Raw genomic sequence first — 14,686 nt, 5'->3', positions numbered from 1 at the left:
CCCCCCCCCCCCCCCCCCCCCCCACCCGATGTGTTGTGGTTGTTGATCAGCTGTCATCTTGGTATTGATAAAGTACTTCTGCATACTCGAGGCCTCACATTGGATTCTAATTGTGTTTTTACTGTAGGACATAATGTTGTAGTGGTTGTATGACACAGGCAACAATACTTTCTTGGGGGGGTGGGTGTGGGGGGTGGGGGTGGGGGTTGGGGGGGGGGTGTTACTGCTGGCCCCGACTGGAACACCACCGCACGCTCCTGTTCATTTATCTACAGTACGTTTATAAACCACATACATTCTAGTTCTTTTAAACAGCTCGTGACTAGAGACACTTATTAAGACTCTTTTATTAACATACTAGTAAACAAATATGAGCAGAAGCTTCATTAATCCCTTTTAGAAAATGTGTTTTGTTGCTGATTTACTGGGAATGACAGTTAGTCTGAGTTTAGGGAAAACTAAAGGTATATCAGGTTTATTTTCAAACAACACATCAATCATCTTTCAAAGCGTTTTAGAATGTTCTGAAAGAAACCTCAAAACAAATAATAGCTAAATAAACAGTTTATTTAAGCTCTTAGAATTTCAGTTTGAATAAATATGATCATATCTAAACATTTATAAACATTAACAAACCTGGACACATTGGAAAAATTCTGAACTCATTTCTGTCTGAATTTAAGATATGATGGAGAAAGTTGAACCTGACCTGCAGCTTTTCAGCCAAACAGCAAATTAGAAGAGACGTGACAGAGTTAGTAACCAGAGTTAATCACCAGAGTTAATCACCAGAGTTAATAACCAGAGTTGATAACCAGAGTTAATCACCAGAGTTATTCACCAGAGTTGATAACCAGAGTTAATCACCAGAGTTACTCACCAGAGTTGATAACCGGAGTTAATCACCAGAGTTAATCACCAGAGTTAATAACCAGAGTTAATAACCAGAGTTAATAACCAGAGACTCGCTGCTTGTTGTCTTCATCTCAACATCTCGCACACTATAAAAAATATGTTGATTTTAATTAAACAAAAATATGCAAACTTGTTGCCTTATAAAAACTAGTTAATGTTCACTTAGCTCAGTTAAATTTGATTAAATTACTTCTTGTGGGTTTGCAGTATTCAAACAAATTAAAGAATTTAGATTTGAGTTTGCAAAGTAACTGCAAGCTTATCTTTAGTCATTCATCTTATTAACGCATCGGTTTTATCTCACACTTTGCTGGACATTCAAGACGCTTCACATTATTCATTCCCTCCATCCTGGATGGTGTAAACTACACATCTAGTCACAGCTGCTCTGGAGCAGACTGACGGAGGACAGGCTGCTAATGTGCACCATCAACCCCTCTGACCACCACCAACCACTCACAGGCAGTTTGGGGTTCAGTGTCTTGCCCAAGGACACTTCAGCTTGTGGGCGAGATGGGAATTGAACCTGCAACCTTCCACTTGGGAGACGACCGCTCTACCAACCGAGCCATGTGGACCACAGTGCGGGCCACAGTGGGGGACACAGTGCGGGACACAGTGCGGGACACAGTGTGGGACACAGTGCGGGCCACAGTGCGGGCCACAGTGGGGGACACAGTGCGGGACACAGTGCGGGACACCGTGGGGGACACAGTGCGGGACACTGTGGGCCACAGTGGGGGACACAGTGCGGGCCACAGTGGGGGACACAGTGCGGGCCACAGTGGGGGACACAGTGCGGGACACAGTGCGGGACACAGTGCGGGCCACAGTGGGGGACACAGTGGGGGACACAGTGCGGGACACAGTGCGGGCCACAGTGGGGGACACAGTGCGGGATAAAAGTATCTACGCATGCCTGAAAGAATGGGATACATCAAGTTAAGCAAGTTTTCCAACCCCAAATTACTACTTAATTATTAAAAAGTTCTCAACAGGTTGGTTAAATCATCTTTTTTCATTTATTTATATGTTAGAATTTACAGTGTAGAAACACGCGAGAACAAACCAGAACCGACAATCACTAAACCAGGGGCGAAGTCTCAGACATGAAATGATGCTGATTGGTTTAATTTCCTGTCAGTCACTCTGGTGTTAATCAGTAACTGGTTAGAGCGCTACTAAGTCCCGCCTTCTTGGGGCTTCTTCTTCTGCTCACACACACTAGAACCAGAGAATTCAAGAAATCCTCTCTTTTGTTGAAGATTATCTATAGAAAATGAAGCGAATACAGTTCAGACCCCATTATTAGTTTGTTGGCATAAACAAATTTCGACAGAATTACAGTATATAAGTATATTTTATTAAAAAAAAAAGAAAAATCCTTCTTGATCCAATAGAGGGCAGCCCCCTGGCGCCCTCTAGTGGCCAGCCACCACTGGTACAAACAGTGTTTATTACGACATGAAGAAGTAAAAGTCAAAATATTGGAAGTGATAAACCAGCTAACGAGTCAACAAGTCACCTGGTCAACAAGTCATCTGGTCACCTGGTCAGCAGATCACCTGGTCAGCAGATCACCTGGTCAACAGGTGTAACTCGTCTGTGTCTGTGTCTCAGGTGAAGCTTCACAAAGCAGAGAGTGACACCGGCTCCCCTGGAGGATCGTCGCTTCAACTGCAGGCAGAACGCAAGATCAGCGCCAACCTGCAGCACTTCCACCGGCCAGGTGACTGGATCAGACCCATAAAACTGGCTTAAACATGAGCTAAACCTGACTTAAACTTGAGCTAAACCTGGCTTAAACCTGAGTTAAACATGGCTTAAACCTGAGCTAAAACTGGCTTAAACCTGAGCTAAACATGGCTTAAACATGAGCTAAACCTGACTTAAACTTGAGCTAAACATGGCTTAAACCTGAGCTAAACCTGGCTTAAACTTGAGCTAAACATGGCTTACACCTGAGCTAAGCCTGACTTAAACCTGAGTTAAACATGGCTTAAACCTGAGCTAAACCTAACTTAAACTTGAGCTAAACATGGCTTAAACCTGAGCTAAAACTGGCTTAAACCTGAGCTAAACATGGCTTAAACCTGAGGAAGGCCTGATTTTAACCTGAGCTAAAAATGGCTTAAACCTGAGTCAAAAATGGCTTTAACCTGAGCGAGACCTGGCTTAAGCCTGAGCTAAACATGGCTTGAACCTGAGTTAAACATGTCTTTAACCTGAGCTAAACCTGGCTTAAACCTGAGCTAAAACTGGCTTAGACCTGAACTAAACATGGCTTAAACCTGAGCTACACCTGACTTAAACCTCAGCTAAACCTGACTGAAGTCTAAGCTAAACATGGTTTAAACCTGAGCTAAACATAGTTTAAACCTGAGCTAAACCTGGCTTAAAATGGACTTAAACATGTCTTAAACCTGAGCTAAGCCTGACTTAAACCTGAGCTAAACATGGCTTAAACCTGGCTTAAGACCTCCAAATAGTCAAAATTGCAGACAAAAGAGAAAAAATGGAGGTAAGGCTGTAGTAAGGCTTCTATGTTTGGTTCCTTGGTGGTCGATTGCAGAGGTATCCAGCTCCGGTCCTGGAGGACCTCTGTCCTGGAGGACCTCTGTCCTGGAGGACCCCTGTCCTGGAGGACCCCTGTCCTGCATGTTTTAGTTCCTCCCTGCTTCAGCATACCTGAATCAATGATGATGTCATCACCAAGGTGGTGAAAAAGCCCAATAAGGAGCCCCTCATTACAATCAGGTGTGTTGCAACTGGGAGGAGCTAAAACCTGCAGGACAGGGACCCTGGAGGACTGAGGTTGGACACCTCAGAGGCGGAGGGGTACGTCCGAATTGTCCCTCCTATCTCCTTATCTATGGACTTTACCTTAACCCCTGGATGACATCACGGGGTTAAGGAAAGGTGTTAGGAGGCTTCCTAAAGGAGTTAGTAAAGGTGTTAGGAGACTTCCTAAAGTAGTTAGTGAAAGGTGTTAGGAGGCTTCCTAAAGGAGTTAAGGAAAGGTGTTAGGAGGCTTCCTAAAGGAGCTAGTGAAAGGTGTTAGGAGGCTTCCTAAAGGAGTTAGTAAAGGTGTTAGGAGGCTTCCTAAAGGAGTTAGTGAAAGGTGTTAGGAGGCTTCCTAAAGGAGTTAGTGAAAGGTGTTAGGAGACTTCCTAAAGGAGTTAGTGAAAGGTGTTAGGAGGCTTCCTAAAGGAGTTAAGGAAAGGTGTTAGGAGGCTTCCTAAAGGAGTTAGTGAAAGGTGTTAGGAGACTTCCTAAAGGAGTTAGTGAAAGGTGTTAGGAGGCTTCCTAAAGGAGTTAAGGAAAGGTGTTAGGAGGCTTCCTAAAGGAGTTAGGAGGCTTCCTGAGGAGTTAGTGAAAGGTGTTAGGAGGCTTCCTAAAGGAGTTAGTAAAGGTGTTAGGAGACTTCCTAAAGGAGCTAGTGAAAGGTGTTAGGAGGCTTCCTAAAGGAGTTAGTAAAGGTGTTAGGAGGCTTCCTAAAGGAGTTAGTGAAAGGTGTTAGGAGACTTCCTAAAGGAGCTAGTGAAAGGTGTTAGGAGGCTTCCTAAAGGAGTTAGTAAAGGTGTTAGGAGGCTTCCTAAAGGAGTTAGGAGGCTTCCTGAAGGAGTTAGTGAAAGGTGTTAGGAGGCTTCCTAAAGGAGTTAGTAAAGGTGTTAGGAGGCTTCCTAAAGGAGTTAGTAAAGGTGTTAGGAGGCTTCCTAAAGGAGTTAGTGAAAGGTGTTAGGAGGCTTCCTAAAGGAGTTAGTGAAAGGTGTTAGGAGACTTCCTAAAGGAGTTAGTGAAAGGTGTTAGGAGGCTTCCTAAAGGAGTTAGTGAAAGGTGTTAGGAGACTTCCTAAAGGAGTTAGTGAAAGGTGTTAGGAGGCTTCCTAAAGGAGTTAAGGAAAGGTGTTAGGAGGCTTCCTAAAGGAGTTAGGAGGCTTCCTGAAGGAGTTAGTGAAAGGTGTTAGGAGGCTTCCTAAAGGAGTTAGTAAAGGTGTTAGGAGACTTCCTAAAGGAGCTAGTGAAAGGTGTTAGGAGGCTTCCTAAAGGAGTTAGTAAAGGTGTTAGGAGGCTTCCTAAAGGAGTTAGTGAAAGGTGTTAGGAGACTTCCTAAAGGAGCTAGTGAAAGGTGTTAGGAGGCTTCCTAAAGGAGTTAGTAAAGGTGTTAGGAGGCTTCCTAAAGGAGTTAGGAGGCTTCCTAAAGGAGTTAGTGAAAGGTGTTAGGAGACTTCCTAAAGCAGTTAGTGAAAGGTGTTAGGAGGCTTCCTAAAGGAGTTAGTAAAGGTGTTAGGAGGCTTCCTAAAGGAGTTAGGAGGCTTCCTAAAGGAGTTAGTGAAAGGTGTTAGGAGACTTCCTAAAGCAGTTAGTGAAAGGCGTTAGGAGACTTCCTAAAGGAGTTAGTGAAAGGTGTTAGGAGACTTCCTAAAGGAGCTAGTGAAAGGTGTTAGGAGACTTCCTAAAGGAGCTAGTGAAAGGTGTTAGGAGGCTTCCTAAAGGAGTTAGTGAAAGGTGTTAGGAGACTTCCTAAAGGAGTTAGTGAAAGGTGTTAGGAGGCTTCCTAAAGGAGTTAGGAGGCTTCCTAAAGGAGTTAGTAAAGGTGTTAGGAGGCTTCCTAAAGGAGTTAGTGAAAGGTGTTAGGGGGCTTCCTAAAGGAGTTAGGAGGCTTCCTAAAGGAGTTAGGAGGCTTACTGAAGGAGTTAGTGGAAGGTGTTAGGAGGCTTCCTAAAGGAGTTAGTAAAGGTGTTAGGAGACTTCCTAAAGGAGTTAGTGAAAGGTGTTAGGAGGCTTCCTAAAGGAGTTAGGAGGCTTCCTGAAGGAGTTAGTGAAAGGTGTTAGGAGGCTTCCTAAAGGAGTTAGTAAAGGTGTTAGGAGACTTCCTAAAGGAGTTAGTAAAGGTGTTAGGAGGCTTCCTAAAGGAGTTAGTGAAAGGTGTTAGGGGGCTTCCTAAAGGAGTTAGGAGGCTTCCTAAAGGAGTTAGTGAAAGGTGTTAGGATGCTTCCTAAAGGAGTTAGTAAAGGTGTTAGGAGGCTTCCTAAAGGAGTTAGGAGGCTTCCTGAAGGAGTTAGTGAAAGGTGTTAGGAGGCTTCCTAAAGGAGTTAGTAAAGGTGTTAGGAGGCTTCCTAAAGGAGTTAGTGAAAGGTGTTAGGAGGCTTCCTAAAGGAGTTAGTAAAGGTGTTAGGAGGCTTCCTAAAGGAGTTAGTAAAGGTGTTAGGAGGCTTCCTAAAGGAGCTAGTAAAGGAGATCACGGTGGTGAGGCAGTCAGACTTTCCCTTAGTGACGTCATAATAAAGCGACGGCGGCTCTAGTTAGTGACGTCTGCCATGGTGGGGAAAGAACTACAAGTTTCTGAAAATGAACTACAGAAAGTTCATCTGGGTTCTAGATGATTTAAAGTGGTTCTAGGTAGATTATTGCTTTGGTAACTTACATGATCTGCTCCTTTTTCAGTCATCCTGAGTTTCCCTGAACGCTCCGATGAGCGGGTTCCTTTAAATGTTGTCGCCGCAAGGAATTGTGGGGGAACATGAGCTGGTCTCCTTTGGTAAAGGAAGCATCAGTGGTTCCTAAGCTAAAGGGGGTTCTAAAGGAAGCATCAGTGGTTCCTAGGCTAAAGGAGGTTCTAAAGGAAGCATCAGTGGTTCCTAGGCTAAAGGAGGTTCTAAAGGAAGCGTCAGTGGTTCCTAGGCTAAAGGAGGTTCTAAAGGAAGCATCAGTGGTTCCTAGGCTGAAGGAGGTTCTAAAGGAAGCATCAGTGGTTCCTAGGCTAAAGGAGGTTCTAAAGGAAGCAACAAGCCTCCTTTCCTTTGCTTATTGAGAATTCAGACGGTCCTCATCATGGCCGCCACACAGAACAGTTCCGGGGTTCAGGAGAAGTGGACAGAGGAGGAGACAGGAGGGACAATTCAGACGGACGCCTGTACTCCTCTCTGATCAACATATCCAGGTTCTCTCTGTTTCCTGGTTACCTTATCCAGAGACGTGAGCGATCCTGATCACCGTTACCATGAAGCAGGTTCAACCCAGACCTACCTGTGTGCGTTGACATGAAAGGGGCGGAGTTTGCAGCGTCTGACCAATCACACACAGAGAAATCCTGCAGAGCAGTTTACAGATTACTGAAGGAGCAGTTAATCTCTGAGATTATGAAGAATTACAACTCATCTAGCAGCTCAAAGCAACACTGCTGCTGCAGCCAAAGCCAGAACCATCCTGACTTGTTAATGCTGACCTGGTGAGATTAGAGCAGATTAATTCATCAGTGATATAAACGGACAGCCCGTCCGCTGATCAATCAGTTTCACTTGAACCCGTCCACCAATCACCATCGTCTAAGAATGGGCGGGGCATTTTCCAAGAGCTCTGATTGGTCAGGAGGCGGAGCTTTACACTCACTGTGATCTTACCCAGAACATATCCTGCTCTGGAGCAGGACATTCAGAGTCAGTTACCACGGTGATTTATCCTGGTGAGAAGTGAACCAGCGTCGTAGTACAGAAAACCAGAGTTAATCCTGAAGTTACCTGGATAAGAGAAAACCAGAGTTAATCCATGAAGTTATCTCGATAAGAGACAATCCAGCGTCCTACCTCTCTCTGGTCTCGTGGTTAGGATCCGGCGCTCTCATCGCCACGGCCCGGTTCACAACACGTTTAAAGAATTTCTCCAGATTTGTGAAACGGTTCTGTTCTTAACTGTGGTAAAAAAATATGTTTTCATTATTTTAATAGAAATTGCAGGTAAGACCAGATATTGTGTTAAGCCTGACTTAAACCTGAGTTAAACTTGACAGCCAAACTGACCCGAGGTCTTTTATTTTTTTATCAGATAATGGGACCAACATCTACAGGAAGCCCCCCATCTACAAACAAGGTGTGTGTGTGTGTGTGTGTGTGTGTGTGTGTGTGTGTGTGTGTGTGTGTGTGTGTGTGTGTGTGTGTGTGTGTGTGTGTGTGTGTGTGTGTGTGTGTGTGTGTGTGTTCATCCTGTTCTCTCTCTCAGACGTGAACAAACCTCCAGAAAACCGCGGCGTCGTTCAGTCGGCTAAGTTTCCTGCAGCTCAGCCTCCCGACCCAAACCAACCGTCCAAGATCGAGACCGAGTACTGGCCCTGCCCCCCATCGCTGGCCACCATGGGTAACACGCACACACGCACGCACGCACGCACGCACGCACGCACGCACGCACGCACGCACGCACCCACGCACGCACGCATTAACTAACAACTGTGATGTCACAGAGATCGAGTGGAGGAAGAAGAAGCTGCAGGAGGAAGACGAGTTTGAGGATCTGACTGATGAAGCCAAGACGCTGCAGGAACAGGAGCTGGACAAGGTCTGAGAGTGGGGGGGGGGGGGGGGGGGTGGGGAGAGGGGGGTGGGGGTGGGGAGAGGGGAGGGGGGGGGGGGGTGTCAGTGATTGACTGTATTGACGAGCAGGTAAGTGATGCAGGTAATTTGGTTTGTGTGTGAGAGCAGATTAAATCCAATCTGGGTCGATTGATCCTGAAGGAGGAGAAAGAGAAAGTGAGCTTCAGGAGGAAGACGCAGTCTCTACCGGACCGGACGCACATGCACAGTAGTAAGACAGCGCCTCCTGCTGGCTGCTCCTCCTCCTCCTCCTCCTCCTCCTCCTCCTCCTCCTCCTGCTCCTCCTCATCTGCCTCCTCCTCATCCTCCTTCTCACCCTCCTTCTCCTGCTGCTCCTCCTCTTCCTTTTCCCCCTCCTCCTCCTCACTCTGTTATTCTTTTTTCTGACCTTCAGGTTTGTCAGCGAGCGCCTCCAAATCTCCGTCACGCTCCGGCTTGACCAGAGTAAGTTCAACCTGCAGACTCAAAGATGAAAGATTATAGAGCATCTCCCTCCTCTAACATCCAGATTATAGAGCATCTTCCTCCCACAGACTAACTAGTTAGTTCACCACAACATGAGTATTTTTTGTCTACAGTAACTAACCAATAAGCAACTTTGTTCATGTTTATAGAAATAACTTCTGTGATCAAACAAGTAGCGTGTGTGTGTGTGTGTGTGTGTGTGTGTGTGTGTGTGTGTGTGTGTGTGTGTGTGTGTGTGTGTGTGTGTGTGTGTGTGTGTGTGTGTGTGTGTGTGTGTGTGTGTGTGTGTGTGTGTGTGTGTGTGTTCCAGATGCAGTCAGCAGAGTTTTCCACGGACTCAGAGAAAGGTCAATCAGGTACGAGCTGCCCCTGTTGCCATGACGACAATACTTTTTTCAATGTCTGTTATGCTTGCGTGATGCTGGAGTCAAATTACCCCAGTGCTGTGAGAGATTAATGAATAAACTCACATGTGTTGAAACAACAAAATCAAGTTTAACTATATGTTGTTGACATTGTTGTGTTTTGTAATGTGATGATTCTCACACCCTGATCCTCTGTCTGTGTTACAGCTGCTCAGGTGAGTATGTGTGTGTGTGTGTGTGTGTGTGTGTGTGTGTGTGTGTGTGTGTGTGTGTGTGTGTGTGTGTGTGTGTGTGTGTGTGTGTGTGTGTGTGTGTGTGTGTGTGTGTGTGTGTGTGTGTGTGTGTGTGTGTGTGTGTGTGTGTGTGTGTGTGTGTGTGGCTGTATTCTGAGTGCAGAATGTGTTGTTGTGTTTGTGTAGAACGGAGAAGCTCGCAGGGAGCGAATGGACCGAGGAAACTCTCTGCCGAGCATCTTGGAGCAAAAGGTAACACACACTGTAACACACACTGTAACACACACTGTAACACACACTGTAACACACACTGTAACACGTTGTAACACACACTGTAACACACACTGTAACACATTGTAACACACACTGTAACACATTGTAACACACACTGTAACACATTGTAACACACTGTAACACACTGTAACACACACTGTAACACATTGTAACACACACTGTAACACACTGTAACACATTGTAACACACTGTAACACATTGTAACACACACTGTAACACACTGTAACACACTTTCACACATTATAACACACACTGTAACACATTATAACACACACTGTAACACATTGTAACACACACTGTAACACATTGTAACACACTGTAACACACTGTAACAAACACTGTAACACACACTGTAACACATTGTAGCACACACACTGTAACACACTGTAACACATTGTAACACACACTGTAACACATTGTAACAAACACTGTAACACACACTGTAACACATTGTAACACACACTGTAACACACTGTAACACACACTGTAACACATTAATACACACTGTAACACACATTGTAACACATTGTAAAACACTGTAACACACACTGTAACACATTGTAACACACACTGTAACACACATTGTAACACACACTGCAACACACACTGTAACACTGTAACACACACTGTAACACACATTGTAACACACACTGTAACACATTGTAACACACTGTGAAGCACAGTAACACACACAGTAACACACACTGTAACACACATTGTAACACACACTGTAACACACACAGTAACACACACTGTAACACATTGTAACACACACTGTAACACACTGTAACACACACTGTAGCACACTGTAACACACACTGTAACACACACTGTAACACACTGTGAAGCACAGTAACACACACTAAAATGGGCGGCATGCCTCTGTTAGGAGAGTGGTCATCTCCCAATCCAAATGTTACAGGTTCGATTCCCATCTCTGCCTGCCCACATGCCGAAGTGTTCTTGGGCAAGACACTGAACCCCAAACTTCCTGTGTGAATGCAGTGTGAGAGTTGGAGGTGGTCGGAGGGGCCTATGGCGCAAAATGGCAGCCTCTCCTCCGTCAGTCTGCCACAGAGCAGCTGTGGCTACATACGTAGTTTACACCATCCAGTATGGAGGGAATGAATAATGTAATATTTGAGTGTCAAGAAAAGCACTATATAAAACCAATGCATCATTATTAGTAACACACTAACACACTCGTAAGTGTGAACGTTTGTTCCTTCCTTCAGATTCTTCCCTACGAGTCCCTGGTAGTGACCCACAGGGGGCGCTGCAAGCTGCCGCCAGGAGTCGACCGCACCCGACTGGAGGTGAGAGGCAACCGCTTCACTGACCAGTAGAGCCTAACTAACCAGTAGAGCCTAACTAACCAGTAGAGCCTGACTAACCAGTTGAACCCAGTTCACCAGTCTAACCGACTCGTCTGCTCTGCTTCCAGCGGCATTTGGCTCCTGACGAGTTCCTGCGTCTTTTCGGGATGCCGATGGCGGAGTTCGACCGCCTGTCGTTATGGAGACGAAACGAACTGAAGAAAAAAGCCTCGCTTTTCTAACAGGAAGTGACCTCGCAACCACCAGATACTGAAGGAGGCGGAGGAGAAAACACCTGATAACCAATCAGCAAGCATTAGACACGCCCCCTCCCTCTAAACTAATCAATCACCTGCCTGGGTATGCACTGACCCCATCCCCTGACCCCGCCCCCTGCGGATCAGACAGAGTTTAATGAAGGCTGGTCCTGATTAACCCTTTAACTCTGACTAACCTCCACTCACACACTGATGTTACCAATAATGCACCTGTTACCGTCTTCATCCTGGTAGAGTCCGATCAGAGCAGGAGGGGAGGCCAGCGCTTTAAAGTTCAGTTCATCTATTTTAATCTGCAGCTTCAGAGTTTCTACGTTCCTCCGATTGTTCTCAAATCAGATGAAAACATTTTCCTTCTTGAACATTCCTGAAGCCTTTAAAGCTTCAAAACACACTTTAGCTTGAGACTTTCAAAAATAATTCCCAAATCATTAAGCGCTGCAACGTCCTGAAGCTCGCAATACTGGGGCAATACAACCTGTAACCACCAGGGGGTGCAGTGGGTCACTCCTATGTCCGGTCCGTCATTGGTACAAGTGAAGAAAAGACAGTTGGTACGTCCAAATTGTCCCTCCTGTCTCCTTATCTATGGACTTTACCTTAACCCCAGGATGATGTCACGGGTTAGTGCAAGGTGTTGGGAGGTTTCCTAAAGGAGTTAGTGAAAGGTGTTAGGAGGCTTCCTAAAGGAGTTAGTAAAGGTGTTAGGAGGCTTCCTAAAGGAGTTAAGGAAAGGTGTTAGGAGGCTTCCTAAAGGAGTTAGTAAAGGTGTTAGGAGGTTTCCTAAAGGAGTTAGGAAAGGTGTTAAGAGGTTTCCTAAAGGTGTTAGGAGGCTTCCTAAAGGAGTTAGTAAAGGTGTTAGGAGGTTTCCTAAAGGAGTTAGTAAAGGTGTTAGGAGGCTTCCTAAAGGAGTTAGTAAAGGTGTTAGGAGGTTTCCTAAAGGAGTTAGGAAAGGTGTTAAGAGGTTTCCTAAAGGTGTTAGGAAAGGTGTTAAGAGGTTTCCTAAAGGTGTTAGGAAAGGTGTTAGGAGGCTTCCTAAAGGAGTTAGTAAAGGTGTTAGGAGGCTTCCTAAAGGAGTTAGTAAAGGTGTTAGGAGGTTTCCTAAAGGAGTTAGGAAAGGTGTTAAGAGGTTTCCTAAAGGTGTTAGGAAAGGTGTTAGGAGGCTTCCTAAAGGAGTTAGTGAAAGGTGTTAGGAGGCTTCCTAAAGGAGTTAGTAAAGGTGTTAGGAGGCTTCCTAAAGGAGTTAGTGAAAGGTGTTAGGAGGCTTCCTAAAGGAGTTAGTAAAGGTGTTAGGAGGCTTCCTAAAGGAGTTAGTGAAAGGTGTTAGGAGGCTTCCTAAAGGAGTTAAGGAAAGGTGTTAGGATGCTTCCTAAAGGAGTTAGTGAAAGGTGTTAGGAGGCTTCCTAAAGGAGTTAGTAAAGGAGATCACGGTGGTGAGGCAGTCAGACTTTCACTTAGTGACGTCATAATAAAGCGACGGCGGCTCTAGTTAGTGACGTCTGCCATGGTGAGGAAAGAACTACAAGTTTCTGAAAATGAACTACAGAAAGTTCATCTGGGTTCTAGATGATTTCAAGTGGTTCTAGGCAGATTGTTGCTTTGGTAACTTACATGATCTGCTCCTTTTTCAGTCATCCTGAGTTTCCCTGAACGCTCCGATGAGCGGGTTCCTTTAAATGTTGTCGCCGCAAGGAATTGTGGGGGAACATGAGCTGGTCTCCTTTGGTAAAGGAAGCATCAGTGGTTCCTAGGCTAAAGGAGGTTCTAAAGGAAGCAACAGTGGTTCCTAGGCTAAAGGAGGTTCTAAAGGAAGCGTCAGTGGTTCCTAGGCTGAAGGAGGTTCTAAAGGAAGCATCAGTGGTTCCTAGGCGAAAGGAGGTTCTAAAGGAAGCATCAGTGGTTCCTAGACTAAAGAGGTTCTAAAGGAAGCATCAGTGGTTCCTAGGCTAAAGGAGGTTCTAAAGGAAGCATCAGTGGTTCCTAGACTAAAGGAGGTTCTAAAGGAAGCAACCAGCCTCCTTTCCTTTGCTTATTGAGAATTCAGACAGTCCTCATCATGGCCGCCACACTAAACACTTCCGGGGTGAAGGAGAAGTGGACAGAGAAGGAGACAGGAGGGACAATTCGGACGGACCTGGTGAGTCAAACAACTTCGCCGATAGTGACTCACTACTGCCACCAGTTTTTTTTTTACCGTTTTTTACTTTCGATTTGGTTCGATTTTGTCTTTTATTTTTGGTCGGCTTTTGTCATTTGTTTCTTGGTGCATCAAACCTTTTCTATTGTTAATTTTTCCTTATTTATTTTGGTTTGATGTGTCTTTAACAGCATAAAGTCCCAAAGTGTGAAACTCTCCTCCAAACCTCGAATTTGACTGAAACGAGTCTGTGGTGGATGAATCAGACTGCTTGCAGTTCATCTGGAGTCCACTAGAGGGCGCCCAGACTCTAAACTCCATTAAAGTCAAACGGATTGAAAACTCAAACAGGTTTAAAGAAAACGAGTTTTAAAAGGTTTTGAAGAGAAACAAGTGACACAGGCTCAAACAAACGTTTCTTTAGTTTCTACAAACACAAAAAGGCACGATAAAGTTGAGTTTCAAATCAAAGAAGAAATACAAAACATCAGATGTATTTATTTCTGGTTGATTGTGTAGTTTTCAGCTGTCTGTTAGTCAATAATGCAAGTTTTGGTTGATTTGTTTTCTTTAGTTCTAATAATTCAATCTTCATTTTCTTTTTTCTTTTTACCAATTTTTGCATAATTCATGCTAATTTTAGTTGATTGTACAATATTTTTTCATCAGTTTGTGCTTTTACGTTGTTCATGTTTTTTTTTTTACTTCATGTTTCATGTCTATTTAAAGCATTTTTATTCTTTTGTACATTTGAAGTCAAATTTCTTTTATTCATTACATTTGTTTAATTATAATTTAAAACGTTTAATTCTCTATTATTATTGGTTAATTGTTATGATTAAGTTGAATTATTGTGTTTTTGGTGAATCTTACATCTCGTGCCTCGTGTGGTCGCTTTGCTTTGCGTTGCGTTCACGGACCTACTCTGCGGCATGGTGCGTTCAAAGATCGTCGGAGACGGACCGCTGGCTCTCCTCTGTGACTCAAACATGTAAACAGCTGATTGTAAAATTACACACTTATTTATTGGACGATTGTATTTTAACTAGTTTGCTGCCGTGACACCACTCTGACAATAAACATGGTTACATATAGTTTCTTTGACTCACACACACGCACGCACACCACCCTCTGGTCTCGCCTGCGTCCTCTCGTCTTCTTTCTGTCCCTTTGTGTGAACGAATCCAATAAATCCGAGAAAAACATGCAGCTTTGCTTTGTTTTTACCTTAAACTCACCGTAACCTGAATGCAACACGCGCACACACCATTATTACAGGTGCAGTGAACACCTCATATCGTTACTCGTATCGGGAAA

General features: G+C 44.6%; 1 protein-coding gene across 1 annotated transcript in view; it reads left to right on the top strand.

The window, feature by feature from the left end:
* The window catches only part of dmtn (dematin actin binding protein), a gene marked incomplete at its 3' end in the record, with an annotated part of 17,896 nt that extends 6,700 nt beyond the window's left edge, over window positions 1–11,196 (top strand). Inside the window, exons 6-16 of the mRNA XM_080477492.1 lie at window positions 2,536–2,644; window positions 7,740–7,784; window positions 7,914–8,048; window positions 8,152–8,246; window positions 8,390–8,492; window positions 8,676–8,725; window positions 9,057–9,102; window positions 9,319–9,326; window positions 9,531–9,596; window positions 10,874–10,954; window positions 11,083–11,196. Coding sequence (XP_080333618.1) covers window positions 2,536–2,644; window positions 7,740–7,784; window positions 7,914–8,048; window positions 8,152–8,246; window positions 8,390–8,492; window positions 8,676–8,725; window positions 9,057–9,102; window positions 9,319–9,326; window positions 9,531–9,596; window positions 10,874–10,954; window positions 11,083–11,196 — 852 coding nt within the window. The remainder of the gene's footprint in view (window positions 1–2,535; window positions 2,645–7,739; window positions 7,785–7,913; window positions 8,049–8,151; window positions 8,247–8,389; window positions 8,493–8,675; window positions 8,726–9,056; window positions 9,103–9,318; window positions 9,327–9,530; window positions 9,597–10,873; window positions 10,955–11,082) is intronic.
* Between the last annotated feature and the right edge of the window lie 3,490 nt (window positions 11,197–14,686).

The sequence above is a fragment of the Lipophrys pholis genome, assembly GCF_963383615.2.
Source record: "Lipophrys pholis genome assembly, chromosome: 12".
In the NCBI taxonomy this organism is placed as follows: Eukaryota; Metazoa; Chordata; class Actinopteri; order Blenniiformes; family Blenniidae; genus Lipophrys; species Lipophrys pholis.
This window is presented reverse-complemented; position numbering and strand designations above follow the sequence as displayed.